At 44.7% G+C, this 22,500-nt stretch overlaps 1 protein-coding gene across 1 annotated transcript in view; it reads left to right on the plus strand.

The window, feature by feature from the left end:
- Positions 1 to 22,500, plus strand: part of LOC137647256 (protein rogdi-like) — a 75,777-nt gene that overhangs the window by 50,944 nt on the left and 2,333 nt on the right. Inside the window, exons 5-6 of the mRNA XM_068380650.1 lie at positions 282 to 402; positions 9,620 to 9,829. Of these exons, the coding sequence (XP_068236751.1) occupies positions 282 to 402; positions 9,620 to 9,829 (331 nt within the window). The remainder of the gene's footprint in view (positions 1 to 281; positions 403 to 9,619; positions 9,830 to 22,500) is intronic.

Here is a 22,500-nt window from a genome sequence, read left to right on the forward strand (position 1 = left end):
ATATACTTACCCGGTGATCATGAATTAAAGGACCCTCCCTTCCTCCCCAATAGAGACCCAGTGGACCGAGGAGAAAATTGGTTCTGTGTTGACATGAAGTACTTGAGTACCTACTCGACAGATGGCGCTGTTGATGTACACCCCCACCTGTATAGCGATCGCTGGCGTATTCCGCCCGTAGGTTTTTTCTGTCGGGCAGCAGAGCTGCAGCTACATGATCACCGGGTAAGTATATTCAAAAATTTATTTTACTAAAGAAAATAACATTTTTTTACTTCCAGGACCAGTAGTGAAGTTTTAAATGTGTTAGGACAGTTGATCAAACTCTTGCAAAAGGGCCGTAGTAGTCTCCTCATTCCAAGAAAGAAGACCATTGATGAATTAATGAGTAGCAGAAATATGGTTAGTATGTACTGGTTGATATTTTGATTTTGATATTTTTCAAGGGTCCTTTTTTGTTGGCTGTCACTTACTCTTTTATGTTCAGTATTATAGTTTAAACTTGTTTAAGCATTTTTGTTCGTGTACATCATGTAGAAATTGTATGATGGCTGTAGCTTCAGTAAAGATTTTTAACTTTATTCATATTATTTAAATCAAACTTACCTGGCAGTCATTATGCTTTATCCATCAAAGCTATCAGTTTATTGTGCTGACCTTTAACAACAAATTTTTCCCCCCCCTCCCATTTCCCTCTCCCTTGTGAATGCCAGTTGAACTGATAGGTGGTGTCCCTGGGTGAACACACAACTAGCCGCTCCATAGGAAGAATCATCATTTAATCTGATTTGTCATAGAACTGTACATTATGCGTACAGCACCTAAATTTTAAATATTTAACTTAGCCGGTGAATATATAATAGCTGCAACTCTGCGGCTCGACAGACAACATACTTAAAAAACTCGCGAGCGATCGCTATGCAGGTTGTGGGTGTGCCCACCAGCACCAACTGTCGGCCAGATACCACTCTTGAATGTAAACAAAACCTTCAATTCTTCTCTGTCGACGTTGACAACAAGACGTACTTTTACTCGCTGTAGAACCTGGAGTTTTCCCATCATATTTGGTGAAGTACTTTAATTTGGTTTGAGCTTTCGCAGTACAGGTGTTTTTTCCTCAACATAAACTCTTGAACTCTTTATTGAATCGGATTATTTGTTGATGACTTGGATTGTTTTTGGAATTTTCATTGACTAATTCAAAATGGCTGACCCTTCTCAAGTACCTAGATTTCGAAAGTGTAATGCTAGGGACTGTAATAGGCGTCTTCCAAAGGCTTCTCTCGACCCTCATACTGTTTGTTCCAATTGTCGGGGTAAAACCTGTCAATTGGGAGATCGGTGTGAGGAATGCGAGGGCCTTTTGGAATTCGATTGGATCAAATATGATAAGTATACACGCAGACTAGAGAGAGATAGGGTAAGGAGAAGTTCATCTAGGTCCGTAGATTTTTCCTCTCCACATGCCCCTGAACCTAATCCTTCCCCTGTAGTGGTTGTTCCTAACCCCCCTCCTAGCACTCAGGAACCGTCCATGCAAGACATGTTGCGTGCTATTCATGCCTTGGGGGAGAGAGTGGAAGCGTTAGCGAGTGACCGTAACCAACTCATGGCTGATGTGAAGGATCTTAAGTGCCAGAGTGCCACGGCGGAAAGTGGGAAAGTGATCAGTGCGCAAAGTGTTGTGAACAGTGTTGCGACCGAGGGTTCGTCTGTTCGTGCCTGTCGTTCACCTAGTCCGGGACCTCTTGCAAGCTCCCAAGCCCAGGGGAGAAGCAATGTCGTACGACTTATGGGTTCGAGAGGCCTTGATCAGCGAACAGACGTTCCCTCTATGGTATCAGGCGTATCTCGTCAAGATCGCCCCTACCATAAGACGAGAGAGCCCATTTTTACCTCGTCTTCCGAAGACGTTTCACGCAAGAAACCATGGAGCAAGGTTTCTAGGCCTTTGAAACGCAAGTCGGTCCCTTCAGGACAAGGCCAACGTCCCGGATGTAGTCACTGGGACAGTTCGGACCCGTTGCTGTCATCGGATGACTGCTCGCCGCCTAAGCAAGGCAAAGTTGTGCCATCTCAGACGCTAACCCCGTCTGTTACCGCACCCGTTCCCGTGGACCCTAAATGGGTTATACTGCAGGACATGCAGTCTAAACTTGCGTCCCTTATGGCAGACTACAACGCAGAGAAGGTTTCCGTTGAACCTAGCCGTTTATCTCATGGGGATACTGGCCGTCAGCCACCCAAGCGTTCTGTTGTGCGTCCTGTTGACGTTGATGTAGCTTTCTCACGTCAACCAGTTGGGGTTGTACCTCACCCGATGCGGTCCCGTGTGGATTTTCAGCCGCATGTGGACGTTAGGCAACTCGCTGATGCGCCTGGTGACATTCAGGACGTTCACCAACCATCAGAGTTGACTTGTTTTGACGCGGTGCGTCAACCTCCGCAACCCAGTGTGGTGTTGACTGCACAACCCAGGCGGTCTAAGCAGTCTCGGGTGGACGCTGTGCATCCTCACGCACCTGTTGTTGTTGACAGTTCCCAGACTGTTCAGCAGTTTCAGGACGCTGCGTCCTGCTCCGTCACTTATGCACCAGTGCGGTCGGACGCTGCGTGTCAAGCATTGCCTACCCCTTTGCTTGTTTCTCATCAGTTATCAGATGAGGAACTTTCGGATGAGGACGCTGCTGAACCTCAGCCTGAGGATCACCCATCAGATATAGATGAACCTAGAGCAGTTCCGCCATCTATGGACTTTAAAAAAGTCATGCTCATCTTTAAGGAGTTGTTCCCTGAACACTTTGTCTCTGTAGCCCCTCGTTCACCGCCGTCTGAGTTTGTTTTAGGCATTCCTGCTGCCATGCCAGCCTTTACAAAACTCGTTCTCTCTTGCTCATCCAAGAGAGCTTTACGGCTGTTAGGCGATTGGTTGGAAACCAAGAGGAGCTTAGGGAAGACGGCCTTTGCCTTCCCCCCTTCTAAACTCTCGTCTAGATCGAGCGTCTGGTATGCCACGGGAGAAGTTCTCGGCTTGGAAGTTCCTGCCTCTGCCCAGGGCGACTTCTCAAGTCTTGTAGACTCTCCCCGCCGCCTTGCCATGAGACGCTCGAAGATTAGTTGGTCATCCTCAGACCTGGACCATCTACTTAAAGGCATCTTTAGGGCTTTTGAAGTTTTTAACTTCCTTGACTGGTGTTTGGGAGCCTTGAGTAGGAAAATCTCATCAGCCGATAGAGATGTCTCCTTACTCATTATGTCCTGCATGGATAAGGCCATCCGCGATGGGTCTAACGAACTCGCCGCCTCGTTTACGTCAGGAGTCCTAAAGAAACGAGAGTCTCTGTGCTCTTTTCTGTCAGCAGGAGTGACGCCCTGTCAACGATCTGAGCTACTCTTTGCCCCTTTGTCTAAATTCTTGTTTCCTGAACTTTTAGTTAAGGAAATAGCTTTGTCTCTAGTGCAGAAGGACACCCATGACCTGGTTGCGTCCCCGGCTCGCAAAGCTCCCCCTTTGTCTGCCTTGTCTGCTAGACCTAGGATAGACACTCCAGCGTCCAGGTTTATTCCACCCTTTCGTGGCAGAGCCCCCGGCAGGGGAAGTACTCGTGCTGAAGGGAAGAGAGGAAAGAGGAAAGGATCCAAGTCCTCGCGGGGCAGAGTCTGACTGCCCGCGACTTCAGACAGCAGTAGATGCCAGACTCAAGAACTTCTGGCAAGCCTGGAAGAAGAGAGGCGCAGATCAACAGTCTGTGAAGTTGCTCAGAGAGGGGTACAAAATCCCATTTGTACGCAAACCACCTCTAGCGACGTCCCCCATCGATCTCTCTCCCAGTTACCGAGAAGAAGCAAAGAGACAAGCCCTGAAACTAGAAGTGTCTCTTTTGCTAGAGAAGGGAGCGGTGGTCAAAGTCTCGGACCTTCAATCACCGGGGTTTTACAACCGTCTCTTCCTAGTACCAAAGAAGACAGGAGGTTGGAGACCGGTGCTAGACGTCAGTGCTCTGAATGTCTTTGTCACAAAGACAAAGTTCACCATGGAGACCACAAAATCGGTCTTAGCAGCGGTCAGAAAGGGAGACTGGATGGTCTCTCTCGACCTAAGGGACGCTTACTTCCACATCCCCATTCACTCAGATTCCCAACCTTTTCTGAGATTCGTCTTCGACAATGTGGTGTACCAGTTTCGGGCCCTGTGCTTTGGCCTAAGACCTGCTCCTCTCGTGTTTACGAGGCTTATGAGGAATGTGGCAAAATTCCTCCATTTATCGGGTATCCGAGCCTCCCTTTATTTGGACGACTGGCTTCTCAGAGCCTCGTCCAGTCATCGCTGTCTGAAGGATCTCAATTGGACTCTAGATCTGACCAAGGAATTGAGACTTCTGGTCAACTTGGAAAAGTCCCAGCTTATCCCATCCCAAACTATTCTGTATTTAGGGATGGAGATTCGCAGTCCAGTTTTTCGGGCTTTTCCGTCGGCCCCCAGAATAGATCAAGCCCTGCTCGTAATCCAAAAGATGTTGAAGAGAGAACGTTGCTCAGTCAGGAATTGGATGAGTCTAGTAGGAACTCTATCATCCCTGGAGCAGTTTGTCTTGCTAGGAAGGCTACACCTCCGACCTCTACAATTCCATCTAGCTTTTCACTGGAAAAAGGACAAGACGCTAGAGGCGGTCTCGATCCCGATTTCCGAAACAATAAAGACTTGCCTGAATTGGTGGAAAGACAATATCAGTCTACGAGAGGGTCTTCCCCTAGCAGTTCAGAAACCCAACCACGTTCTCTTCTCAGACGCATCGGATTTGGGTTGGGGTGCGACGCTGGACGGTCGGGAATGCTCAGGTCTGTGGAACTCGAGTTAGAGGAGCATGCATATCAACAGCAAGGAGCTTTTGGCAGTTCACCTGGCCTTGATAAGCTTCGAGAGTCTCCTTCGAGGCAAAGTGGTGGAGGTCAACTCGGACAACACCACAGCCTTGGCGTACATTTCCAAACAAGGAGGTACCCACTCACTGACACTGTACGAGATCGCAAGGGACCTGCTCATCTGGTCAAGAGATCGAGGCATCTCCCTAGTAACGAGGTTCATCCAGGGCGACTTGAACGTTCTAGCAGATTGTCTCAGTCGGAAAGGTCAAGTAATTCCAACCGAATGGACCCTCCACAAGGATGTGTGCAAGAGACTATGGGTGACTTGGGGTCAACCCACCATAGATCTCTTTGCAACCTCGATGACCAAGAGGCTTCCAATCTATTGCTCTCCAGTCCCAGACCCAGCAGCAATACATATAGATGCCTTTCTCCTAGATTGGTCTCACCTAGATCTTTACGCATTCCCACCATTCAAGATTGTCAACAAGGTACTGCAGAAATTCGCCTCTCACGAAGGGACAAGGTTGACGTTAGTTGCTCCCCTCTGGCCCGCGAGAGAATGGTTCACCGAGGTACTTCGATGGCTGGTAGACTTTCCAAGAAGTCTTCCTCTAAGAGTAGACCTTCTACGTCAGCCACACGTAAAGAAGGTACACCAAAGCCTCCAGGCTCTTCGTCTGACTGCCTTCAGACTATCGAAAGACTCTCGAGAGCTAGAGGCTTTTCGAAGGAGGCAGCCAGTGCGATTGCAAGAGCGAGGAGAGCTTCTACCATTAGAGTTTACCAATCGAAGTGGGAAATCTTCCGAGACTGGTGCAAGTCAGTATCCGTATCCTCGTCCAGTACCTCTGTAGCCCAAATCGCTGATTTTCTCTTATACCTGAGAAGAGTTCGCTCCCTTTCAGCTCTCACGATCAAGGGCTACAGGAGCATGTTGGCCTCGGTCTTCCGGCATAGAGGCTTAGATCTTTCCAACAATAAAGATCTGCAAGACCTCCTTAAGTCTTTTGAGACCTCTAAGGGACGTCGTTTGGCTACACCTGGGTGGAATTTAGACGTGGTCCTAAGATTCCTCATGTCAGACAGGTTTGAGCCCTTACATTCAGCCTCCCTGAAAGATCTCACTCTTAAGACTCTTTTCCTGGTGTGCTTGGCCTCGGCTAAAAGAGTCAGTGAGCTTCATGCCTTCAGCAAGAACATCGGTTTTTCGTCAGAAAAAGCCACTTGTTCTCTTCAGCTTGGTTTCCTAGCCAAGAATGAACTGCCTTCTCGTCCTTGGCCTAAATTTTTTGATATTCCTAGCTTATCAGAGATGGTAGGCAACGAATTAGAGAGAGTACTATGCCCTGTTAAGAGCTCTTAAGTTCTATTTAGCTCGTACTAAGCCTTTACGAGGTAAATCTGAAGCGTTATGGTGTTCAGTTAAGAAACCATCCTTACCTATGTCAAAGAATGCTTTGTCATATTTTATCAGATTGTTAATACGAGAAGCTCATTCACACTTGAGTGAGGAAGACCGATCTTTGCTTAAGGTTAAGACGCACGAGATTAGAGCTGTAGCAACATCCGTGGCCTTCAAGCAAAATAGATCTCTGCAAAGTATCATGGACGCAACCTTTTGGAGAAGCAAGTCAGTGTTCGCGTCATTTTACTTGAAAGATGTCCAGACTCTTTACGAGAACTGCTACACACTGGGTCCATTCGTAGCAGCGAGTGCAGTAGTGGGTGAGGGCTCAACCACTACACTTCCCTAATTCCATATCCTTTTAATTTGTCTCTTGAAATGTTTTTAATATTGTTTTTATGGGTTGTTCGGAAGGCTAAGAAGCCTTTCGCATCCTGGTTGATTTGGCGGGTGGTCAAAGTCATTTCTTGAGAGCGCCCAGATTAGGGGTTTGATGAGGTCCTGTTGTATGGGTTGCAGCCCTTAATACTTCAGCTCCTGGGAGTCTGTCAGCATCCTAAGAGAATCGCTGGGCTCCGTGAGGAAGACAGACTTACAAGGCAGAGTAATCGTCTAAGTCGACTTCCTTACCAGGTACCTATTTATTTTGGTTTTGTTATATTGATAACTGTCAAAATGAAAAAACTCTTAGCTTATACGCTGTAAACATATTTAACTCTGGTCTCTACCCACCTCCTTGGGTGTGAATCAGCTATTATATATTCACCGGCTAAGTTAGATATTTAAAAATGATATTTTAATTATAAAATAAATTTTTGAATATACTTACCCGGTGAATATATAAATTAAATGACCCTCCCTTCCTCCCTATTAGAGACGCAGCGGGACGAGAAGAATTGAAGGTTTTGTTTACATTCAAGAGTGGTATCTGGCCGACAGTTGGCGCTGGTGGGCACACCCGCAACCTGCATAGCGATCGCTCGCGAGTTTTTTAAGTATGTTGTCAATCGAGCCGCAGAGTTGCAGCTATTATATATTCACCGGGTAAGTATATTCAAAAATTTATTTTATAATTAAAATATCATAATTCTCTAAACATTACTAGAACTGGGGAGGAGGGAGGGAATTCAGTGAATACCTGGTAAGTACTTAAATAATAGATTTTATTAAATATCCATTTTTTTAAATGAAACTTACCAGGTAGTCCTTACACATATATTGGAGGTGTGTATATGATGGAGAAAGATAAAAACCTAACCAAATACCTACTAAAAATACCATGCAATTTTCACAACCAAAAAGGGAGAACCTTAGAATAACTCGAATCATCACTTGAATAATAGCACTTAGTCGAGAAATTCTAGTCAAGAAGAGAATCAAGTACCCGAGAAAACCTGTTCTACTATTTTAGATTCCAATTGCATTTGGCAACATGGAACTTGGTACTGTAAACAATATATAGAAGAATTTCAAGTCCTCTAAATATATCTTCTAAATTTATTTAAGTAAGGGGTACTTCTGACTCCTCAAAACCAGTGTGCTTATCATTACTCTTAGTGGTACCAAAGTGTTAATGGGTATCTTGTTCACTGTAGCTCCTCAAACTAATACAGAGCTATTGCATTGACTGATACCTTCAGGGTCGGTTAGCAACCATGAGTTTGGGGTAACAGCACCGCTGATTCTTCAGTTGGAGGTGAAAGGTCCTATCTCTGACTGATCTTCAGGACTCTAAAGTAGACCAAGTTAGGTATTGTTTACGCTACTCCTCGTGCCATTACTGATTGTAGCCGGCATAGCTCATACACCAACCTATATCTGTGGAATTGGTTAGTGATTGTGCACTTGGGCTACCAGCTACCACTGTTTACCTTTGAGCCATGATGGAGTTTAATAAACAAGCAGTACTTTCGGGGTTTGACAACTAGGGGAGATTGGTGCAATGGTGGTCGCTATTTGCACCATTATCAGGTGATCAGTTCTGCTGGACCAATCCTCAATTCTCAGGCTAATGAGGTGAGGATATGCTGTAGTGTAAAGCTATCCTCCTCATCCGATTATGATTCCGATGATTCTTCTCAGAAAAAGAAAGTTGAAGTCCAGGAAGGCCTATTTGTAGAAGTCCCACAGAACTTCAAGTGATCTCTCCTCTTTTAGAGAGAATATTTTCCCAGCTCACATGTGGGGCAGAATGCTGGGGCCTGGGTCTAATACAGTTGTACTGATCTAAGGGACTGCCCTGGACGAAGCTGATCACCCATGCCGACTGTATAGCCAATCGTTTTCAGCACTGGCCAAGTGATCAAGGTGCTTGATTGTCCCTTCTTTATCATTTACCTGGATGATTGAGTACTGCTTTGGTCTCTTTTACTGCTAAGAAGCAACCTCTCCATCTTCCTGGCAAAGGGATGTGGTGATCTCCCACCAGCCATTTCTCGTGGTGTTTCTGTTTAGATATTGCCGACACCATATCCTTGTTAGGAAGATGGGTTTTCCTTGGTCTAGTACTAGCTTCCTTTTAAGCCAATACTGTACTGGCCGAGGCCCTAAGAGCTTCTATATGATTAGCCACAATATGAGTAGGTTATTGGAGTCATCTTCCCTGCTGCATGGGATCAGGAAGGATGACATATCAAGGGAACACTAGAACCTTCTAGTTTGGTTCCAGGAAACTTCCTCCACCAATGAGCGAGTCTCCCTGTTTTGAATGGCAAAAGGTTTATATACGTGTGGGAACAAATAACAAATTTTAAAAGGTATATGTATTTTTCTTACAAACCAGAATTCTTTAGATTAAATTTCCCACCACAACCACCCGTCTCAGTCCTTGGCCTAATGACAAAAGTGACTTTTCTTTTACAAGCAGATAGGAGTGGGTTTCCCTCTTGCATCACCTGTTGTTAACCAACTACACTACTGTATCTTTAGCCCTTTCAGAGCTGCTGAAAACTTATCCCTATTTTAAAGGACTTAAGCTTGCATGACTAAGAAAAAATACATATTGCTTTAACATACAGTACTGTATGCAATGCATTATAGTTAATGTCACTTGCGATACATATAATTTTCTTAACTCCATATTGTATTGCAATTTTAGTAAGAGTTGTTTTGTTGAATTTTCATTTTTCATTAATATTTTACTATATTTTTTATTTGATATAGGAAATTGTATTATGTGGTAGATTTTGTAATTTCATGAGAACTTTATTGTATAACATTAACCATTAGTCATTTTGTTTAATAAGAATTGCTTTAGGTCTTAAGGTTTCTAATCAAAATTGATTTTTTCAGAAATAATATAGAATTATCTACTGAAGGTTCTCACCAAAATTACTGTTATTTCAGAAATCATTGACTCCTCCACTTCCTGGTGACTTGGCTGTAAGTTTCTACCTACAAGCACACAAGCTGGTTTTAGCTGTTTATCATCTCTCCAATGCTGCAGGCACTATGAAGTTTGAGAGTGTGCAAGCAGAGTGTGCTGTTCCGTGGTTAAGCCCAGTTCTAGTTTGTTTAACTACGGCTCTTCACTTGGCACATCAGCTAAGGGATAAGGTAGGGATATTGCAACAAGTTCTTGTGGTCATATAAAGATACAAACAATTGCTTCTCAGATTACACTGTTTTTAGGGGGTTTTAGCAAGCAGGAAAATAGTAGTTGTTCCTACACGTATACAAACCTATCATACCTTAAAATAGGGAATGTTTTCAGTGTAATTGGAACAGCTGTTGAATACTGTACAGTAATGAGGTACCGTAGTCAATGACAGGTGGTGCGCATGAGAGAGTAGCCTTGCCTCCCTCCCCCCTCCATCAGTTGGACTCTTCACTTTTGTCTTCAGCATCAAACTAGTATGGACATACTGTTGTGATCTATCCAAAGGCTTTAATCTTCTTTTTTTTTTTTTAACTTTCTGTGGAAGTGAATGCTGGCTGTTATGTGTGTTGAACTTGGAGTCTGTCATTAGGTCGGAACTCTCGTATCAGTGTGTAGGGGAGTTAGTCTTTGAAGCAGCCTGCCGCATGCTCTAGTCTGAGGGGTATGAGGGTTACTCAGGATTTGTCTGCCGCTAAGGTACTAAGCCAAGCTACCAACAGAGGCAGACAATCCAGAGTCATAGCGTTCACTTGTGGATGTCCTTGCATCATGGCTGGATGAAGTGACCTTGTCTGCCTTCAGGGAAAACTTCTATTATTGACTGGCACTTTAGTGCCCTTCAAGGTTTGAGGCCATCTCTGGAGCTGCCTTGGCCAGTGCTGGCTAGTTTGCCCCTGCATCAAGTTAACAATCAGATCTGTTGATCTGAGAACTCCCTTGCTTCCAGTTGGTCAAAGAAGATCTCCCTTCCCCCACATTCTCAAGTCAGAAAAGGTTCTTTGTGCCAGAGACGGCTATATCATCACCTCTTCAGGTTAACCCATTAGGGTTCGTACTGTTAGGGCAAATCTTGGGGAGACTCAAGGCAGAAAGCACATCCTTCTTGGCATCTGAGTCAGCGACCATTGAATCGTCTGCCATGGCCTCTCTCCAAGCTGTCTTGTGGCTTGACCAGTGGTTGGGTACGGTTGCTTACTTTGCAAAGTCAACGGGGTTATCAACCCTGGTGTCTTTTGAGAAATACCAGAGTCTTTTGCTGTCCAGTGGGTAGACAGTGACCTTTCTTGCACACCAGTCAATGAATCAGAGGGGCAATACCACTCAGTGACCTAGTGGGGCAACTTGATTTTGAATGGGAGGGATGACATAGTGTCATGATTCTAAAAGAAGGTTGGTTCAAAGGTAGCTCTGACACTTCGTAACACATTGTTGCGGGATGCTATGTTTATCCTTCTAAGGAGGCACATCTAGGTGGTGATGGAAATGTGAAGAACTACTTTGCAGGACTCCCTGATCAATTGCGCAGTCTTCTTCAGGATCCCTGGCCCTTTGGAGGCCAAACCCTTGGGTTTGCCCTTGACTGCAGAATCAGGGGCAAGGAAGGCCTCTAGGGCCCATACTGAACCCTGATGAGGACCATCTGCAACCTTTTCCACCTGAAAGGAGCTTGTGCATGCACAGCCCATTGGAGCCACTCAACGTAGTCACTCCATGAGGGTATATGACAGGAAGAAGGGAGGGGAAGGGGAATACTATTACTGTACTAGCATTATTCCTCTCCTGCTGCCAAGAGTAGGGGTATGCCTGTTATAGCATTGGGCAACCTGACAGGGACATGGGGCCTTGTGTAGCGAGTATCCTTCAGGATGGGTACTACTACTTCTGATTTCAACTGATCTTCCAACATCAAAAGCTCTGGCCTTACAAACAAAAGGGGAAGATATGTTGAAGAAGTCATTCATTTGAGATGAGTCTCTGGGCTACTACGGTGGAGTCTTCCCGGTGAAGAAGTCGACTGGCAGCGGGAGATTGGTCATCGACCTCTCCACTGAATGAGCTTGTTCTTCAAATGAAGTTTAGAATGGTAAACGGTTCATTCTGTGCTGAGTTCTATTAGAGAAGGAGACTTCAGGCTTTCAGTGGATCTGAAGGATGCTTGCTTCTAAATACCTATTCATCAGTCCTATCAAAAGAATCTCTGTTTCTCTCCCTATGGCATGGTATATAAATTCAAAACTTTGGGTTTTGGACTGTATACTGCACAGGTGTTCACCCTGGTAGGAGCCTGGGCCCATTCGCACTGAATATGTCTGCTGATGTATCTTAACGATTGGCTAATCCTGGCCCCTTCTGTGAGGGAGTTGCTACAGGATTGAGATTAACTTCTCACATTTTGTCACAATCTGGGGATTGTGATAAGAGGGAATAACTCGAATCTCATACCCAAGCAAAAGTTGAAATACTTGAATATGTTGATAAACACAACAGTAGTGAAAGTATTTACTTTAGACGATCACATCAGCAAGCTTAAGGTGGTAGCATGACCATTCCTGTCCAAGACAGTACTCCCAGCTAGGCACTGGCAGTTTTCTCGGCCACCTTTTTTTCGCTGGAGAAGCTCTTTCCTCATAGGCCCCACCAATGGAGATTCCATCAGAGGTCTCTGAAGGGTCACTGGTTAGCCTAGAGAAATCCCCCTATTCTTCCTGTTCCAGTGTGGCAGAATGCTTGTGACAGTCTTTCCTGGTGTCTGAATAATGAAAACCTCACCAGGGTAGTCCCACTGGATATCTTCACCTCTGTACAGACACCTGTTCTCCAATGCATCAAAGGAGTGGTGGGGCACACACCTGGGTGACCTGTTTGCATCATGAGTGTGGTTACAAGAAGAGAAGCGTCTGCATATCAACATCCTAGAAATGCAAGGAGTGTTTTTAACCCAGCAAGCATTCCAGGAACATTTGAGAAGGTGCTCTTTAGCGTCGAAGAACAACACCACAACCTTAACAGCCTACATCAACAAGCTAAGAAACACAGTATTGCACCCCCTTTGCAAGCTGACAAAACAGAGGCATATCTGGGCGGCGTTTTGCACATTAGAGTTGTTTGGTAGATACATTCCTGCCAAGAGGAATGTAATAGCAGACACACTTGGTTGCCATGAGTAGGTTTTAGGTTCAGAGTGGTCCCTGCATCCATGCTTAGCAGAGAGGATTCTTGCAATGCGGATCACCGGCTATCAACCTGTTCGCCACATGGCTAAACAGGAAACGCCGCATGTATTGTTTCCCCTATTCAGACCCGTGGCCAATGTTTGAAGATGCTTTCTAACACCCATGGAATCATCTGGATGCCTACACCTTTCCTCCATTCAACCTGATCCATCGACTGATTAAACAAATGTTGATTACACCAAGCCTCAGGATAACACTGATGGCTCCTAGATGGTCACATGCCGAGTGGTATCCCAATCTGTTAGCATTTCTAGTCTAGGTCCAAGGTCCCCTATGGAATACAAAAGAAAGGCTTTTCATGAGGGACTGCACAGGAGATGTCTCTATACCTACAAAGATCCTCTGCAGCTGTTTACCAGGGAAAGTGGGTCATCTGCTGCAATTGGTATCATAGGAGGGATACTTCTCTGGTCGGAGCATCTCTAGCAAAGATCTCAGATTTCTTCTTCTTCTTCCTTCGGGGAGAGAGGCACCTCTCAATTGGGGCTGTCAAAGGCTCCACTCAGTCTTGAATACAATCTTTTGACTGGAGGGAGTAGACCTCTCCTCCTTATGGGAGTTGTCTTTGTTCATTAGGAGCTTCAAACAGTCTTGCCCACCCCAGGACTTCAGGACCCCAGAGTGGGAAATGACCCTGGTTCTCAAGACTATCATGTCTACCCAGCTTGAACCTTTGAGGTCATCAGACAGAGAGCTGACTCCCAAGGTTGTATTTTTGCTAGCATAAGCATCGGTAAAGAAAATAGGGCGAATTGCATTCTCTTATTTAATCACCCACTCTGAGGCATGGAGGGTGGGACCTCTTTTTAAGTTTATGACCAAAAACCCAGGTTCAAGACCTTCTCCATCCCCTATCTATATGAAGCGTTTGGTGGCAATCGAGTGATGCTTCTGTGTTCCGTAAGAGCTCTATGGTGCCATCTGAAGAGGACTCGACACCTCATATGAGTGTCAACGCCTATTTTTTAGCTTTGGCAGAACCAAGAAATAGGTATAGAAAATCAGTCTCTTTCTGGATTCGTGAGGTGATCCGTTGGACATATGCTTGAACTGCTGAGAGGATCAAGATACTAGCCAGAACTAGAGCTCACGAAGTCAGCGTTATAGTTCCTACCATAGCCTTTAAGAGGAATCTTGCAGTCAGCTAAGTGTTGAAGGCTGGAATTTGGAGATACTAAATGACCGTCACAGTCTTTTACCTACTACAAGTCCCTTAACACTTAGTTTTTGGTACTGTGGTGGCTGCTCAAGTAGTTGTATAGCTATCCCAGTTTCCACACGGTACAGGAAGCATCTTGATTATGGTAATGTGTAAATGTAAGTCTGGAATGAAAAGGAGGACTGGCGGTCATACCCTTCATCATTTCTTTCCTTCTCTTATGGATGAATCGGTTGTATCCATACTCACTGGATTTGACTTGATGCCAGTAAGCTCCACTTTTGAGCTGCATTCTTTAGAAATCTAATGAAATGTCTCCCCTAGCCTCCCTTGATGAGGGGTAGGATGGTAGAATATACACTAACCCATTGATCATCATAAGGCAGGTATTACATTCAGGACTTGGAAATGGATTCCTCATTTGATTACGTACCTATCTTACTTGGTACAGGTCATCCTACTCATCCCTAAGATGGACAGATAGGAGGTAACTGGAGTCATCTCCTTTGCATCGTAGAGGACCAGGTAGACTGACATTTCCAAGGAAGAAAAAAAGTAACCAGTTTGGTTCTAGGGGGATTTGTGACCCACCAATTAGCAAATCTCCTTGTTTTAAACAACGAAAGGTTTGTATATTCGTAGGAACAAGTAACATATTTATATTTTTCCTAGCTATACAAAACGGAGTCTTTTGAGATTGAAAATCCCGCTTCAACAATCCCTCCTCTCAGTTCTGTACCAAAGGTAAAAACTAAAGTTTTTGGCAGGCCATTTTGAGGGCTATTTATCCACATGCACCATGTGTCGTTATCTACTTCGTTAACAAATTCAACAGATGCTAAAACTCTACTGAAGTTAAAGAACTCATGTTTGTATTGCTAAGAAAAATACAGATTTCTTTTAAAATACATTATTTTTAAACTTGTTGAGTTTCATAAGAATTAGCATTGGAGTTATGAACAAAATGGGGAAACTACTTTCCATTCCTTTTGCCTAATTGGCCATTAATCAGATCTCTAGGAGAGAAGACACAATAGTTATAGGCTTTATTTATCTAATTACTGTATTACTAAAACTTCCCATTATTGGTTTATGTGTTGGCATATGATCTGTTTTTCAATTTATATTTGCACAGTTGCGATGACAAGTGGGTATGATTCATATTTTTTTTATTTTGATTCTTGAAAATATATTAAGAGAACATAAAGTATCCTTTCGATGGTCCCCCTTTTATTTTTTTTCATTCCTAAGTTTTTACCTAATTCATGTGGTATGCTTGACATATTTTAAATGTTAATTTTCAATATTAAACTTACCCGATAATCATGTAGCTGTCAACTCCGTTGCCCGACAGAATTCTACGGAAGGGATACGCCAGCGATCGCTATACAAGAGGGGGGTGTACTCACAAGCGCCACCTGTGGCCAGGTACTGCAGTACTTCTTGTTGACACCACTTCAATTTTTCCTCTGTCGTGCTTCCGGCAAGACGTTCATGGATACGCTTATAATTTTGGAGTCTTGTTCACGGTTTTTGGTGAAGTATTGCTCTAAGATTTCAGCTTTCGCTATTCAGGAAGTTTTATTATTAGCTTAGCTAACTTTTGGAATTAATTTGATTAATTATGGTGACGAAGAGAGTATGAACTCTCTTTCACCTTTAAATGGCCGACCCTTCCCTTAGACGGAAGTGTTGGTGTCTAAGAGAGTATAGACTCTTTTTCTTAATTTTGCTTAACAAAAGTTATAGATTTATTTTATATCTCTCCGCCTTTTATAGGCCTCTTCGATTAACTTCCTTTTATTATAAACTTATTAAAATTAATTTTTATATTTGTTTATATTCGACCTTTCCTAATAGTAGGCGGTCTTTTCTTGGTACCGAAGTTAATTAACATTGAGCCCGTCATTTCGGTTTTACCTGTTAACATATTATGCTATTTTAATGTTTTTGAAAGAATTTCTTTGATAGTCTCGTACTGTTTTCAAAGTTGAACTAACGTTTTGTTTTGTCTCTGCAGTTGTTGACGTTCAGAACGTTCAACTTGCGCTCTATCGTTACGATAGAGAGAGAATTTTCACGGTGTCACGTTGCAGTAAGAGTAACCGTGTCTAGCGTTTTGTTCATTCTTTCTTAACTTAATGGTTTTAATTCTAATAAAGGAACTTTTCATTTTGGGAAATATTTCAGTTTTTTCCTTTAACAATAATATGTTTTAACGATATATATGATTGGGCTCTTCTCTCAGGTTCTAAGTCAAGAGAGAGAGAGAGAGAGAGAGAGAGATAGAGACGGAGGGAGAAAGAGGAGGATAAACGTTTCGTTCAAGCGAGTAACGTTGTTATCGTTTTTGCTCTTCTCCCTAGTCTCTTTAGGGGAAGAAGGTAAACGTTTCTAGAGTTTTTTCTTGTTCTCAAGCTTTATGCGGTGAGAGATTTTAAACGTAGTTTATTTGATCTAGTGTTTAGTCTCTTTCCAGCCACTGAATTATTTATCTTTCATTAGATTTTTCTGTTACATTGTAATTCTGTTTTCGCAATTACTAACTTTTGAGAAAGGATAGAATTGCGTGTTTCAGGTACAAACCACTTAAAGTTTCGAGTTCAGTGAAATAAGTGCAAACAGAAAATCAAAAGTGATAAGTGATTAGCGCAAAGTGTGTCAGTGTTGTGCGTGAGGGTACTTCTGTGCGTGCCAGTCGTCCTCCCAGTCCGGGACCTCTTGCAAGCTCCCAAGCCCAGGGGAGAAGCAATGTCGAAGGGCAAAAGGGTTCGGCAGGCCTTGATCGGCGCACAGAAGTATCCTCGGTGGTTGCGGGCGTGTCTTACAGAGACCGTCACTCCCACCCGCAGACGATTGAGCCCTTTTTTTTTTTTGCTCGTCTGCAGAAGAAATTTCGGGGAGAAAACGCTGGTCTCAGGTCTCAAGACCTCTTAAACGTAAAGTCCAGACCTATGCCAGACGTACGAAGTTAGAGTTCAACAACCCAGATGCAGTCATTGGGTTAGCTCTGACTCTCCTCAGTCATCAGGTGACTGCACACCTCCTAAGAGAGGTAAGGCGATGCCTCAACAGACCTCATCTTCTATTAAAGCTTTGCCTCAACAGACCTTATCGTCTGTTGATCCCAAGACGACTTTGCTGCAGTCCATGCAGTCGCAGCTTGCGGTCTTAATGCGTGAGTTTCAGGCTGAGAAGGTTACACCTCCTCCTGCGAACGCTCCGCCTCTCCGCAGTCCAGTCTGCCAGGCGTACGAAGTTGAGGTTCCTCAGGCTACCTTACCGCGTTCTGAGTTGCCAGTTACCAGCGGTGTGCAGCAACCTCCGCCTCCTCCTGCGAGAGCTCCGCCTCACCGCAGTCCAGTCTGCCAGGCGTACGAAGTTGAGGTTCCTCAGGCTACCTTACCGCGTTCTGAGTTGCCAGTTACCAGCGTTGTGCAGCAACCTTAACCTTCCTTAAGGCAACCTCAGCAATGGGAGCAGGAGTCTTATGCCTTACTTCCTCCGCTTCCGCTTGCGGTTCCACCAGCGAGGCAACAATCTCTTGAGGTACGACAACCTCTTCCATCAATGAGGCAGCCACCTCAGCACTCGCTGCAGCCACCTCAACCCTCCTCAAGGCAAGAGTCTCAACTCCTTAGGCTAGCACCTCAGGAACCTCAACTCGCGAGACAAGAACTGCGTTCTGCGCAGCCGCTACCTCAACTCTCGCAGCTCACACCTCAGGAACCTTAACTCGTTCCTCAGGAACCTGCTACTGCGCATCCGCAACCCTTACAGCAAGCGCAACTCTTGAGGCAGCAACCTCATGCTATGAGTCAGCCACCTCAACGCATGCATCTGCCACTTTTTCCTCAACTTGAGCTTCTTCCCATTCAACTTGGGAATAACAAATGACAATAATAACACCTCATTACTTTCATAACTTGCATTTGTAATCATATACATGTATGCCTACACAAACATTATGATAATGGAGGTTATTTGTATTACTTATATAAAAATATATATGTATTCCTTGCAATATATTTTTAACAAATTGCAAAATATGGCAAAAATATCTTCTAAACAAAAATGAATCATGAGTTATGAATGTAAGGTAATTTTATGTTGATATTAAGCCCCATGCAAGCATGCATGAAGTAATGCAGTGTTGCCAACAGGGCGAGTTTCCCTTTCCTGAGGTGAAGTAGATTATAGTACATTTAGTGTAGCTTAATTCTACGATTATCATGCCGGCTATCAAATTCATCAACAAAACAGTCTAAATCAATTCCCTCGGCACGTGCACTTTCAATGGACGGTAATGCGATATTACTCACTCTAGCACTGGTCATGGAATTTCTGAGAAATGTTACACGCCATGCAACACGCTCTGCTTACCTTACAGCATGCTCTACATACAGCATGCTCTGCATACGGCATGCTCTGCATACAGCATGCTCTGCATACAGCATGCTCTGCATACAACATGCTCTGCATACCTTACCGCATGCTTCTCAGTCACACATCTTTGGTTGTTGCCAACTCACTAGACTGTCAAGCAGTTTCATAACGTTGCCTTCTAGTCTGCTGCTTTTGCACCAGTGAAACCCTCACTGAGAGAACTTAGCTTTTCTCGGATATGGTCCCTGTAGATGAGAAAGTGCTTTTCTCCCTCCTTCTGATATTCCCTTGAGGACTCTGTCATTTGGAGTGGAGCCTTTAGCTGCGTAGCCTCCTATGGACTTTTATTTAAGCATAACATGCTCCCAGGGAAGGTAATGGTTCCACTTCAGTCGCTAACCCCGTCTGTTACCACACCTGCTCCCATAGACCTTGAGCTGTGTTGCAAGACATGCAGTCCAAGCTTAGTCCTTGTTAGAGGATTTTTTTTTTGTTTACGGAGTCAGTGTGTCACTGGGAAGACGTTCAACAACCAGCAGAAGTGACTTGTTGTGACGCAGTGCGGCAACCTCAGCAACCCGATAAGGAGTTGTCTGTACGACCCAGACAGTCTAGACAGCTTCGGGTTGTCACTGTACTTCCTCGCTTCCCCATGGTTGACAGTTCACAGACTGTGCAGCAGTACCATGATCTTGTGTCCGGCTCCGTCAGACGACTGGCTTTTAAGAGCTCCCACAAGTCGTCGCTGTCTGGAGATTCTCAGATGGACTATGGATCTGACCAAGGAACTGGGCCTCCTGGTCAATTTTGAGGAGTCTCAGCTCGTCCCATCCCAGACCATTGTCTCCCTGGGTATGGATCTTCAGAGTCGAGCTTTTCGGGCTTTTCCGTCGGCCCCAAGGATCTTCCAAGCCCTAGAATGCATCCAGAGCATGCTGAGAAGGAACCGATGCTCAGTCAGGTAGTGGATGAGTCTAACAGGGACACTTTCATCGCTGGCCCTGTTCATTGTGTTAGGGAGACTCCACCTCCCCCCCTTCAGTATCATCTAGCTGCTCACTGGATAAAGGACATGACGCTAGAGACGGTCTCAGTTCCTGTTTCCGAAGAGAGGAGGTCTTCTCTCGCGTGGTGTAAGAACAGCTTTCTTCTCAAGGAAGTCTATCTTTGGCTGTTCAGAAACCCGACCGCCTTCTCCTCTCGGACGCATCAGACACGGGCTGGGGTGCGACTTTGGACGGACAGGAATGCTCGGGAACATGGAATCAGGAACAAAGGACACTTCACATCAATTGCAAGGAGTTGTTGGCGGTTCTTCTGGCCTTGATAAACTTCAAGTCCCTCCAGCTTAACAAAGTGGTGGAGGTGGACTCTGACAACACCACAGCCCTGGCTTACATCTTCAAGCAGGGAGGGACTCTTTCGTGAAGTTGTTCTAGATCGCAAGGGACCTCCTCATCTGGTCTAAAGATCGAAAGCTCACGCTGGTAACGAGGTTCATTCAGGGCGGTATGAATGTCATGGCAGATCACCTCAGCCGGAAGGGTCAGGTCATCCCCACAGAGTGGACCCTTCACAAGAATGTTTGCAGCAGACTTTGGGCCCTGTGGGGTCAGCCAACCATAGATCTGTTCGCTACCTCGATAACCTAGAGACTCCTGTTGTATTGTTCTCCGATTCCAGACCCAGCAGCAGTTCACGTGGATGCTTTTCTGCTGGATTGGTTCCATCTCGACCTGTATGCATTCCCGCCGTTCAAGATTGTCAACAGGGTACTTCAGAAGTTCTCCTCTCGCAAAGGGACACGGCTGACGTTGGTTGGCTCCGCTCTGGCCCGCGAGAGAATGGTTCTTAGAGGTACTGCAATGGCTGGTCGACATTCCCAGGACTCTTCCTCTAGGAGTGAACCTTCTACGTCTACCTCACGTAAAGAAGGTACACCCAAACCTCCACGCTCTTCGTCTGACTGCCTTCAGACTTTCGAAAGACTCTCAAGAGCTAGGGGCTTTTCGAAGGAGGCAGCCAGAACGATTGCCAAAGCAAGGAGAACATCCACTCTCAGAATCTATCAGTCTCAAGGGGAAGTCTTCCGTAGCTGGTACAAGACCAATGCAGTTTCCTCAACCAGTACCACTGTAACCCAGATTGCTGACTTCCTGTTATATCTAAGGAAAGTAAGATCCCTTTCAGCTCCTACGATCAAGGGTTACAGAAGTATGTTGGCAGCGGTTTTACACCACAGAGGCTTGGATCTTTCCACCAACAAAGATCTACAGGACCTCCCTAGGTCTTTTGAGACCTCAAAGGAACGTCGGTTGTCCACTCCAGGCTGGAATCTAGACGTGGTCCTAAGGTTCCTTATGTCATCAAGATTTGAACCTCTCCAATCAGCCTCTTTTTAGGACCTCACATTAAAAACTCTTTTCCTCGTGTGCTTGACAACAGCTAAAAGAGTAAGTGAGATCCACACCTTCAGCAGGATCATTGTTTTCACATCTGAAACGGCTACATGTTCCTTGCAGCTCGGTTTTTGCTAAACGAGCTTCCTTCACGTCCTTGGCCTAAGTCGTTCGAGATCCCAAGCCTGTCCAACTTGGTGGGGAATGAACTGGAGAGAGTACTTTGCCCAGTTAGAGCTCTTAGGTACTATCTAAAAAGGTCTTAACCTTTATGAGGACAATCAGAAGCCTTATGGTGTGCTATCAAGAAACCTTCTTTTCCAAGTTCTAAGAACTCAGTTTCTTACTATTCAGGCTTCTGATTAGAGAAGCACATTCTCATCTGAAGGAAGAAGACCTTGCTTTGCTGAAGGTAAGGACACATGAAGTGAGAGCTGTGGCTACTTCAGTGGCCTTCAAACAGAGCCATTCTCTGCAGAGTGTTATGGATGCAACCTATTGGAGAAGCAAGTCAGTGTTCGCATCATTCTATCTCAAAGATGTCCAGTCTCTTTACGAGTACTGCTACACCCTGGGACCATTCGTAGCAACGAATGCAGTAGTAGGCGAGGGCTCAGCCACTACATTCCCATAATCCCATAACCTTTTAACCTTTCTCTTGAATACTTTTTATGGGTTGTACGGTCGGCTAAGAAGCCTTCCACATCCTTGTTGATTTGGCGGGTGGTCAATTCTTTCTTGAGAAGCGCCGAGGTTAAAGGTTGTGATGAGATACTACCGCTAGAGAGTTATGGGGTCCTTTGACTGGCCAGACAGTTCTACATAGGACCCTTCTCTCTGGTTACGGTTCTTTCCCTTTGCCTACACAGACACCGAATAGTCTGGCCTATCCTTTACAGATTCTCCTCTGGCCTCATACACCTGACAACACTGTGATTACTAGACAATTCTTCTTCACCCAAGGGGTTAACTCCTGCACTGTAATTGTTCAGTGGCTACTTTCCTCTTGGTAAGGGTAGAAGAGACTCTTTAGCTATGGTAAGCAGCTCTTCTAGAAGGACACTCCAAAATCAAACCATTGTTCTCTAGTCTTGGGTAGTGCCATAGCCTCTGTACCATGGTCTTACACTGCCTTGGGTTAGAGTTCTCTTGCTTGAGGGTACACTTGGGCACACTTTTCTATCTAGTTTCTCTTCCTCTTGTTCTGTTAAAGTTTTTATATTTTAAATAGGAAATATTTATTTTAATATTGTTACTATTCCTAAAATGTTCTATTTTTCCTTATCTCCTTATTTCCTTATTTCCTTTCCTCACTGGGCTATTTTCCCTGTTGGGGCCCCTGGGCTTATAGCATCCTGCTTTTCCAACTAGGGTTGTAGCTTAGCATTTAATAATAATAATAATAATATGGGTTGCAGCCCTTGATACTTCAGCACCTTAGAGTTGTTCAGCCTCCTAAGAGGAACGCTGCGCTCAGTAAGGAAGACGAACTTATTTAAGGCAGAGTAATGGCTCAAGTCGACTTCCTTACCAGGTACTTGTAATTTCATTGTTATTTTGAAGAACTGATAATATGAAATACGGGATACTTAGCTTCTTGATATACATTTACACTGGTTTTCACCCACCTCCCTGGGTGTGAATCAGCTACATGATTATCGGGTAAGTTT

Source organism: Palaemon carinicauda, chromosome 9 (assembly GCF_036898095.1).
Source record: "Palaemon carinicauda isolate YSFRI2023 chromosome 9, ASM3689809v2, whole genome shotgun sequence".
Taxonomy (NCBI): Eukaryota; Metazoa; Arthropoda; class Malacostraca; order Decapoda; family Palaemonidae; genus Palaemon; species Palaemon carinicauda.